The sequence below is a fragment of the Podarcis cretensis genome (genome assembly GCF_951804945.1).
Source record: "Podarcis cretensis genome assembly, chromosome: 5".
NCBI classification, from domain to species: Eukaryota; Metazoa; Chordata; class Lepidosauria; order Squamata; family Lacertidae; genus Podarcis; species Podarcis cretensis.
This window is the reverse complement of record NC_137174.1, coordinates 68,236,972-68,247,641: the sequence shown is the minus strand read 5'-3', so window position 1 is coordinate 68,247,641 and position 10,670 is coordinate 68,236,972. Positions and strand designations below refer to the sequence as shown.

The 10,670-nt window shown below is 50.2% G+C and overlaps 1 protein-coding gene and 1 long non-coding RNA gene across 2 annotated transcripts; one reads left to right on the top strand and one right to left on the bottom strand.

Moving 5' to 3' along the window:
* Positions 1-395: 395 nt before the first annotated feature.
* Positions 396-7,551, bottom strand: LOC307216098. The gene is made up of 3 exons (XR_013838912.1): positions 7,336-7,551; positions 3,757-3,851; positions 396-1,741 (listed from the first exon to the last, which is right to left on the bottom strand). It is a non-coding gene; the product is annotated as an uncharacterized lncRNA (long non-coding RNA).
* A 202-nt stretch (positions 7,552-7,753) lies between these two features.
* FOXL2 (forkhead box L2) lies at positions 7,754-9,231 on the top strand. Its single transcript, XM_079978556.1, has one exon. It carries the CDS (start codon positions 7,977-7,979, stop codon positions 9,201-9,203), a length of 1,227 nt encoding a protein of 408 aa, XP_079834682.1. The 5' UTR covers positions 7,754-7,976; the 3' UTR covers positions 9,204-9,231.
* The last annotated feature ends 1,439 nt before the right edge of the window (positions 9,232-10,670 follow it).

Sequence of the window (10,670 nt, the reverse complement as noted above, 5' to 3'; positions counted from 1 at the left end):
TCATCTTGCGGGGGGTCAATCTGTGCAAGGCTCGGTTCATTCTTAACAGATTGAGGTAGGGAACGAGGGCTTCAGAAGGGCAGGGTTCCTCTCCTCCCTCGGAATTGGTGTGAAATTGACAAGTTGCATGAAACCAGGCCGGAAAGTGGCAAGCGAGAAGTAGGTGATCGAGGGATCCGCAAACACGTTTCCCTTGGTGAGCGGGGGTGGGGGAAGGGGAAGAGATCCAGTCAGTGGCGTAGCGTGGGGGGTGCAGGGGGGGCCGGCCGCACCGGGCGCAACATCTGGGGGTTAGGGAAATCCACGGGTTAGGGGGCGCAAATCCACGGGTTAGGGGGCGCAAATTACTTGCCTTGCCCCGGGTGCTGATAACCCACGCTACGCCACTGGATCCAGTTACACCACAGTCAACTTCATCTTCTTCCCACCCACCTCTTTTGAAATTTTCCGAGAGGATCTTGTGTTGTGTAATTTGTAGCCGCCCTTTCACAGTCTCTCTCCAAAAGAAAAAAGAGAGAGAGGGAAGTATGTTTACACGCTTGTGTGTGCCTGGCAAAAGTTGAAATTGAAGTATTCTGTTTTTCTTCGAGTCGGGCCGCTTGAGGACGAGACAAATGGCTTCGGTAGGAGCTTCCGAAAATTAAACAAAAGAGGCTTGGGGGAAGCGGGCCATTGTGAAGAGAGCTCTGTAGGTTTCGGGGAGGCGACCTCTGTACTTCCCTTCATATTTATTCCGTTGGAGTCAGAATAACCTTTACGTGGAATAGAGAGAGAGGAACCGGCTTCTCTAGCTGATCGTCTGTTTAGAGCGGGAGGGGGGCATAGCTACAACATCCACCAGTGTTAAAAGGTTAAAAAAAGAAAGATATATATGTTTCTTTCAACCTAGAATCGAAACTGTTCAGTTGATAATGATGATATAAAACAAAGACACCGGTCAACTCTGATTGGCATGTATTTTTAAAAGACAAAAATAAGACAAAATTATCTTTTAAGAAAAAATAAAGCAAAGAATTTAAATGTAAAGGAATCTTTCCCTGCTGAATTTCGTTCTCGTATATTTCGCCTTACCAGGCAAGAGTTGGTAAGCCCGGGAAAAACTGGCTAACTTTAGCCACAAACTCAAACGTTCAAGTGCGGAAAAGATGGGACTTCTTGGCTCAGGTTGAAATATTATTTGATCCAATGGCGAAGCTAGTTGCTGTCGTTGTACCCTCTGAATTCAGATATAGATTACGTTACAGTGGTGTCGACGATCTGTTTGTTATACTCTCAGTGTCTTAACCTTCATAAATTAAAAGAATTGTTTAAAATTAGTTTATAAAAACCATTGATTTCCCCACAAGGTGAATTCATTACCATCATAAGATTTCATTTCTTTACCTGTCGAGGAATTTTGAGGATGTTCAAAGCGGGCTTGTTCTTTTCGGTAATTTCTACTATGTCCGTGTTTTCTGTCACTTAACCCGCCATGCCATCTTTTAACAAAAACATGAGATGAAAGAAATGAGATATGGTAAAGAACTTCCATTGTGCCGTAGCCGTCAATGTGTGAGAAATTTAATCTGAATGGTCCAAATTCGCTGGTTATCCTCGAAGCCAACCCTGGAAACGTGTTTATTTTTTTTTTAAGGGCAATAGCCTCCGTTCAATAAGGAATTGATCTTAATAGGTTTTCAGGATCCTTCACGCTTTTGGTATTGTAGCCGCTTCACTTTGCCTTGCATTTCTTGAGTCTTGTCTGCAAGAACAAGAACAAAAAATTATATCCTCAGTATCTTATTTAAAACGCGCACACCACCTTGCAACCCTGGCGTAAAATCCAGCCGAAGTTAGTCGTTTTTCCATTGCTGTCAATTGAAGAATTAATTGTGCGCTTAACTCTTTCTGAGACCAATGCTACTTAAACAGAGGGAACCATCGCGTATTTACTCCGAGGTAAAACCCACTGCACTCGGTGGGGCCTAGAAATTGTTGAATTTCTAGTCAACAGAAGCAAGGCAATAAATGAGCACCATTTTTTAAAAAAAGAAAAAGAAAAAGAAAAGAACTGTTGTGATATTTCGGTTAAAAAAAACCAATGAAAACATCATAATCACCATTATCATTATTATGCTTTGTATTCCGTGGTTTTCTTCCCTTTCAAAATATTGTTTCTGTGAATACCCTGATCCAAGCCAACCATTTTACTCATCACCCTGAGTCAATCTGTGTGATTGAAAGCAATTAATATTTCCTGAGCCGGGGTCATTAAAATGAAATGAATGTGATTTTCCCCCTTGGCTACTTCCTGAATTGCCCAGGAGCATCTAGGCAAGATGGTTTTCCAGCTTTCTATAGCTAACAGAGCAACTCAGCATGATTTTCGTTCATCTGCCCTTCCCTCTTAAGCGCAGAAAAGGATTCACCCGCGGAAGACTGGCTATTCCTTTCAGCGGAGATGGAGACTGCGCCAAGGCGACCTAGATCCTAAACTGTGACTTTGAAGAAAACGCCGTATGGGCCTTACTTCCAAGTTAAACCCGAATCCTAAACGGTTTACTTAGAAGTAAAGCCCGGTTTATTGCTGCAGAACCTATTTTTCTGAGAATAGGAACCCTATCGTTTAGTCAAAAGAAAGATATGATCCCCTGGAAAACCTATAATCTGTGCCCTAGACTTATCCCTTCTTGATATTATCCCGATTGCCAATAAACCGTAGTATCGGCAGCCGGAGTTTTCAGGTGCTGAAGTCTTATTGGGCGTGTCCTTTTGATATCCATGTGATTGTGATTTATCCCCAACTTTACATTTCAAACCCCGCTAAGCCTGTCGCTCTACTTAACCCTGAATATGTTGAATTTCGACCGACTGGATCTAGATCCAGTTATATCTCGGATCCCGGTGCGTCGGTTTAATTTGGATAGGAAGCAGGTCGTAATCTGTCTTGGAGATGCCAAGACTAAACCCTCCGGGTGGATTTCAGTAGTTCCAGGTTAAAATCCAGATACAAACTTGTGCCTGGCAATGCGATCCTGACCGTGCCTGGCAATGCGATCCTGACCGTGTTTGCTCAGTTGGATCCTCTTCGATGGAACTTGCTGTCATTGGGACTTAACTCGCTGTTAAACTGCCTTTTCTGCAGGAATTTAGCTCCACTCCCGATTGCTTATGAATTTTAGAACTGGACCTTGTGAACCTGAATCCACTTTGGCTGAACGCAGATATACCTTCGTCTCTGTGCATTGCACACCCTTTCTAATTTCATGACGTTTTAGCCAGTGGCGTAGCGTGGGGGGTGCAGGGGGGGCCGCACCGGGCGCAACATCTTGGGGGGGGGCGCTCGCACTCGCAGCTCTCTGCCCCTACCTGGCTCACTCAAGGTTAGGGGGCGCAAATTACTTGCCTTGCCCCGGGTGCTGACAACCCACGCTACGCCACTGGTTTTAGCCCTGAGTTTGGGGAGAAAGAAAGGGATGGAACAGTGGCATCCCTAAGAATCTAAGGGCATCTATAAGAAAAAACTGATTGTACCCCTTTTCCTTTTTTCGGGGTGAGCCCTCCTATTCAAAGAGAAAGGTTTCACAAATCAACTCTTCAAGAAATTTATTTATGCGGAAGATGCTAAACCTGCTGATGTATACAGTTATCCCTTAGCCCTGATAAGAGTGACCTCGAAGTCAATGCCAGGGAAATAACATCTCGATCCCTGGACGCTTAATATTTACAGGCTGGATGGAGCCAGAGCAAATTAGGTACCAACCTAGATAAACTGACCTGGGAGTAAGTCCCATTGACCTCAGTGTGGCTTACTCTTCAGTAGGCATGCTCAGTAGATTGTACTGGAAGCGGCGCTTAGTTCTCCAAGAAACCTGCGGAGAAAGCCTTGTCAGTCTGGAGTTCAGCTGCAGACCTTGCTGCGCCCTGACCTGGGAGTAAGTCTAATTGGCTTCAGTGGGGCTTGCTCCTGAGTAGACATGCGCTGTCACTTCCTTCGGATCCAACCTATTCTATAAACAACTAGATTGCTTCTGGAAAAGCTAAGCTGCATGGATCCTACCATCATCATCAATAATAATAATAATAATAATAATAATAATAATATCAATATCCTCAGGAAGGCTTGCCAAGCAGGGGCTGGCTGCCAGTGTGCAGGAAAAGGAGAGGGAGCAAGGAGAGATTTTCCTTGAACGAAACAGTGACCCCCGCCAGGCATTCCGTGTCAGCCCTGCGCGCTGGGCAGAGACACCCACGGCTGTCCCCTCACCTTCTTCGCCATTTCTGTCCTCCTCCTCCTGAGTTTCTGATTTCCTGTCAGATCCCACTGAAGCGTGTGAGGAGAGAGAAAGAGAGACTCCCCAGAAAGCCACCCTTTGGCCGAGCGCGTTTGCCTCTGTTGCCGCCGCCGCCGCCGCCTTTCCAGGCTTGGGAAGGGAGGGCTCTGCCGTCTGGCGGAGGTGATGACACACAGCACAATGCTGCCGCTACACCTGCGGAAGGAAATGCCTGCGAGCGGGGCGGGGTGGGGGAAGCAGCCCCGGCCAGCCTGGGTGGTCAGGGGGAAGGAACTGGCCCTCACTAGCTCACGCCACCGGCCTCCGAAAGAAAGAGCAGCCGCGGCTCTGAATCCCAGCAGGCGGCCGAGCGCTCGGTTTCCGTCGGGGGGCCAGGAGCTGGCCCCGTCGGATCCAGAGGCAGGGACTGCCCGCTTGCTTAGCAAAAGGGAAGCCAGGCTGCTGCAAAACCCTAGGGCCGGTTTGCTCCGGGGCAGCCCAGCTGGCCCTCGGGAATCAGACCCACTTGAGTTCGGCGGTGCATACTTCCCAGGAAATGCGCCCAGGATCCACAGAGCCTTTGGGTGCGTGCTTGGCGTCCTACGTGGGAAAGAGGTTTCCCCGCCAGCTTCTCTGGGCTTAAGATTTCAGGAAGAGGCTGATCCTAAATCGGAGAGCTCACTTTAAACACCCAAGCTCCAGAAAAGCAACGGAAGGGATTCCAATAGAGATGACTCCAATAGAAATATGCACTCCATTAGAAGCACACGAAGACAGATCCTTAGCACCTCGGTTGCAACCCAAAAATAGTGCGCTTTTTTAAAAAAAATACTTCTGTCCCTTTATGTACCTCGTCTTAGTTGAAACATTGACTCAGGGGCTTCCTGACCTTTAACCACAGTCTCATTCTGTTCAATAAAACTTTTGACTTTATTTTACTTCTAGGCTGTAATAGTGTTATCAGCGTATGTAAGTATACAAAGATACAGGTCTTAACGGAAAAGAGAGCAGCACTTTCCCCTGTTGCTGTTGGGAGATACATTGTACAGACAATATGCTCCTGTTTCAATGTTTCAGTCCTAAGCCTACTTAACTGGAAGTAAATCCCATTAAATACATTTGGGCTTCCTTCTAAGCAAGCTTCTTTTTTTCTTTTTCGATGGCTGAACAAGTCGTAAAACTTGTTTTTGGTTTTTTACGCGTCCAATAGGAAACAGCATATATTTGAACATGTGACTTTTTAAGCTGCGTGAAACAGTCACACTTAACTTGGAAAGAAAGTTTTAGTGAAAATGATGAAATTTGGAGGTAAATGCGTTTGGGACTGTTAGTGACCTGCCACAATTTGGTCACCTCAGTCTTTAACATTTTAAATCAGGAAGATATCAAATAAACCTGATTTTATTGATTCCGACAAAGGGAAGGGAACTATTGTCATGTGCGTTTATTAGAAACTAATTGTCAAACATTCCAATTTTTTTTTTAAAAAAAGCATTAGGTACAGTTACAAAGAAATCCAGTTGTGTGAAAGCAATAAAATAATCATAAATTACACACACACACACACACACACACGAAAGAGATCAGTTAGGTGACTGTTGAGACCAATTGACACCAATGGGTTTTTCTTCTTCTTTTACAAATATTATATACGGAGGCAGAACCAGCGTGGTGATATTTCCCATTGTATTTAGCTCTATTCTCCACTCCCCAGAATCAAGCGTGCATAATTTCCGAACAGGCTACATAAACCATGGCGGGCAAGTTACCCTGATTCAAGGGCCTACCCACCCAAGGTTAAAATCTCTACAAACCCCGCAGCTGAATGGCTGAACAGAGTCACAAGAGCCCTTTCCAGGAGAGAAAATTACAGAGTGCGCAAGAACTGCGTTGACAGAGCCCCTTTCTCGTCTGGAAGTGAGGGCGGTGAGGACTGTCATGCCCAGAATGAATGAAATTATGTACATTCGAAGCGGAAATGCAAGACCTGATGGTTCCAAGTGGCCATACGAAATGAATGGCAAAGAAGGACAGTAAAAGGATCCTCACAGGCCCGTGGCTGTTGAGAACAAGATGAGCAGTTGTTTACAGGTCACGGGAACGTGGAAGTGAACCATCTCTATTGGAGAAACATCAGAAAATCGAAGGCCGGGTAGCTAACTCGGTTGCTAGGCTTCGGTCCAAGGCCTCGCAGAGATCGAGGCTTCAAGGCCGGCCTGTGCGTGGGATTTGCCCGAAGGCACTGGAGCACCTGAAGGAGAGCTCGAGGAGGAGGCCCTTTCCTAGGCACCAATTAACCCGGGGAAACAGCAGCCTCCTCGAGCTCTTCCTTTCCCCAGCTCCCCACCCTCCTCATTCATTCGCTGATTTATTTATTTGTCTCGCTGCCTCCCCCCCCCCCCCAGACCTGGAGGATGTCTCTGAAATCTAGAAACAAACAAGTGATACCTGAATGACATGTTTTTGAAAAACATCTTGTCCGGAGCCGGCAGCGAAGCGAGCTGTTAGAGGGCTTGTTTGCTTTTGTGCACGCCTAAGGTGAACTAAAAGGTTGCAAGGACAGAGCCCCAATATGCGTGGGATATTTATATTTTGATGTGTCAAGTGGGAAGGGCGCCCGAACTCGATTCTAAGTAGAAATCACGCGGCTCGTTCTGTCTCTAGATGGACAAGATAGATAGGCAGAAAGAGAGGGAGAGGATTTTGACACCCCTTCTATGTATTAGCTTCCTTAAAATATATGAGCAGGGCGTGCAACTTTGTACTCTCAAACAAGGTGACAATAACAGCAACACTTCTTTGGAAAACAGGCGTTGCAGCAAGACGTTGTCACCTTTCCAAGCCGAGATCCTTCAAAACTGCCTCGCGTTCCCAGCCTAAGTTTTCCAGAGCAACCTCGCTGGACATCCCTGAGATGGTGGCTTCCGTCAGCGGCCCCCAGCCAGCCATCCATCCCGGCTCACTGAGGAGCCCCTACCTCCCCCAGTCGACAGATCGCCCTTGCAAATTTGCAATCTCTTTGCAGCGTGGAAAGAAGAGAAATGTTTTCCCCAACACCAACCCCCCCCCCTCTTCTCCTCACTTGTTTTGCTCCTAAGCTGCCTCGTGCAGGAGTCGCAGAGACGCAGCTTCTTTCTTTTTCTCCTGCCGTGGATTCTTGCCCTCGCCTCTTCCCACCCCCATCCTTCCCTCTGCTCTGGGACCCCCAGGGGGCTCCAGCCTCCGGATTCCTCGCTGGGGTGGACTTGCGCGGTTTGACTTCGCCATGAACTCGCCCGTGCCCAGCTGGCTCCCAGGCTTGTGGGACGGGCGGGGGAGGGGGTGGCACAGAGAGAGAGAGACGGGGGGGGGGTGCAATGGGAGAAAAGGGATCCTGACGAAAGCGGAACTCGCCGGAGCCCATACAAATCAGAGGAGAGCTCGTCCAGAAGTTGAGTGGATATCTGAGCCCGCTGATCAGAGGCTGCCTCTTGCAAAGGAGACAGAAGCGAAGAGGAGGAGGAGGAGGAGGAGGAGAAGTGGGTGGGGGACAGAGAGAACCAAAAAGCCCACCAGACTCAGGCAGGACTTAAAGCAGGCAGGCGGGACAGGCGCTCCCAGCAGATCGCCCTGAGAGATCGAGGGGAGCCTCCTTCGGGATCCGCAAGAGACCCCCTGAAGAAGAAGAAGAAGAAGAAGGCGCCTCCGAGGGGCGCAGCCATCGCAGCAGCCGCAGGTGGTGCCATGATGGCCACCGGCTACCCAGACCCCGCGGGGCCCGAGGACGCCGTGTCTCTCCTGCAGCAGCAGCAGCAGCAGCAGGCCATCAAGGAGCCCTGCCTGGGCGGCGAGTCGGCGGCTGCCAAGAGCGAGCTGAGTCCGGCTGCCCCTGCCAAGGCTTCCCCGGCGGGATCGGCGTCCGCCTCGGCTGCGTCGGCGCCTCCGGAGAAGGGCGACCCGTCTCAGAAGCCCCCTTACTCGTACGTGGCGCTGATCGCCATGGCCATCCGCGAGAGCGCCGAGAAGCGCCTGACGCTGTCGGGCATCTACCAGTACATCATCGGCAAGTTCCCCTTCTACGAGAAGAACAAGAAGGGCTGGCAGAACAGCATCCGCCACAACCTGAGCCTCAACGAGTGCTTCATCAAGGTGCCGCGAGAGGGCGGCGGGGAGCGCAAAGGCAACTACTGGACGCTCGACCCGGCCTGCGAGGACATGTTCGAGAAGGGCAACTACCGCCGCCGCCGCCGCATGAAGAGGCCCTTCCGCCCGCCCGCCGGCCACTTCCAGCCGGGCAAGAGCCTCTTCGGCGCCGCTGCCGAGGCCGCCGGCTACGGTTACCTCACGGCACCGCCCGCCAAGTACCTGCAGGCGCCTTTCCTCAACGCGGCCGCCGCCTCTTGGTCCCTGGCGCAGCCCGCGCCGCCGCCCCCGCCGCCTCAGGCGCCTCAGGCGGGAGCCTACGCCGCCTGCACCATGTCGGAGGGAGCGGGCAGCTCCGCCGGGAGCGGAGGAGGAGGCGGCGGCGGCTCGGTGGCGGGAGGCGGCGGCGGCGGCGTCAAGGGAGTAGGCCTGGCGGCCGGGCCTGGAGGCGCCGCCGCCTCAGCGTACGGGCCTTACTCCCGCCTGCCGGCCATGGTGAACTCGTACAACGGCATGGGGGGCCACCACCACCACCACGCGCACCACGCGCACCACGCGCACCACCACCACCCGCACCACCACCACCACCAGCACCACCACCACGCGGCCGCGGCGGCCCAGCAGCTCGGAGCGGCGGCCGTGGCGGCGGCGGCGGCGGCGGCTGCGGCGGCGGCGGGGGGCGGCTCCCCGCAGGGCTCGCCCAACGGGCCGGCGGGCTTGCAGTTCGCGTGCGGCGGGCGCCAGCCGCCCGAGCTGGCCATGATGCACTGCTCCTACTGGGACCACGAGAGCAAGCACAGCGCCTTGCACTCCCGGATAGACATCTGAGCGAGCGAGGGGTGGAAGAGAGACGGCAGGCAGGGGAAGAAGAAGAAGAAGAAGCAGCAGCGCCCTCGTCCTCCACATCCCCTTCTTCTTCATCATCATCATCGTCATGCTGGATTTCTCTCCCTCTCCCTCTTGTAATCCCCCCCCCCCCCGCTGCTGAAATGGGACAGTGACTCTGAGTGCCAAAACCAGAACCACACGCGCCCAAGTCCGGGGTGCCTGAAATCATACAGATCCTCTCCGTGAAGGCAGCGTAAGTTCCCAGGACTTCCACGCTCATCCTCATTGCTGCAGGAGCTCCGTGGGTCCTTTGGTTCTGCGTTTCTTTTTTCACTGGGTTCTAGGGTTAGCGCGCGCACATAAAGGTGCCCGAACAGTATTTGCCTTTTGTTTCTCTTTTCCTATTTGCATTTCCTTGAAATTAATATCCCCATCATAAGCACTGTTTGGTTAGAAGTGTTGTTGGTTAGAAGTGTTGCTCACTGGTACGTAAATCTCTTTATGGTCGAGGTATTGGTCTCATTGTTCTCGCGGGGAGTTTAAAGAGAGTGAAGGTGGGGGATTTTTATTTTTTATTTTTGTGGGGGGGAGAGAAAAATAGAAGAGGGGAAAGCGCTTAGTGGGTTAGGGACAGAATTCTAAACTAGAAGAGGTCTGTTTAGTTAGGGAGGGAACGTGACGAAGCAATAAGCTGCTCTGCCGCCGGGTTGAACAAAAGCACTGAAAAATAATTCCGTTTTTTTGCAGAATTCCTGGCGCTAGCCAGAAAAAGTCAGCTGGGTTTATTGCGAAGTACATCCTATTAAAGTTAAGATGGAGCTTCAGCCGTCCAGCAAATGGGGAAAGCAGAGAAAACCCCGTTGAAATAAATTAATTTAACAATATGCTCCAGCGTTTACATCCCTTTAACTGCGGCAGGGTTTAAGCACGAATAATTTTGCAATCCACAGTCATCTGATTAATGATAATCAGATAGGATTGCATTTGATGGCATCTGCCAACCATAAATGGAATAATTTTACTAGAATATTTTTCCAGGTGAGGTGGCTATTTTAAGCATAGCACTGCGGATGAAAATTCCTTTGAAAGGATGAAGAAAAACCCAAATCACGCACACTGCATACTTGGAATTTAATTTAATTCCAAGTGTATTTTTAGAGGTGCCAAAGACTCAGCAGTTGTTCCTTGTCAGTTTAATTCACACCTCGGATACACTTGGTCGGGTAGTTCGGCCCAAAACAGTTTCAACAATATTTAGCTCCAAAATATATTTGGGGATGAGCGAGGAAAACCGGTTCAATTCCTAGGGAATGAATTCAGGATCGGGGTCCAAACGTTCAAACTAAAGCTGAGGAAAAACTCCTTTGAAAAACTGCCTTGGGGGGTGATCCCTGTATTTTGAAATTCTGCTGATGCGGAATTAAACAAGTGTAAGGCACTAACTCTTTGCCAGTCTGATCTCTGAAC

Excerpts from the sequence above, each read along its gene's own strand:
- FOXL2 (XM_079978556.1), top strand. The coding sequence starts at position 7,977 with ATGATGGCCACCGGCTACCCAGACCCCGCGGGGCCCGAGGACGCCGTG.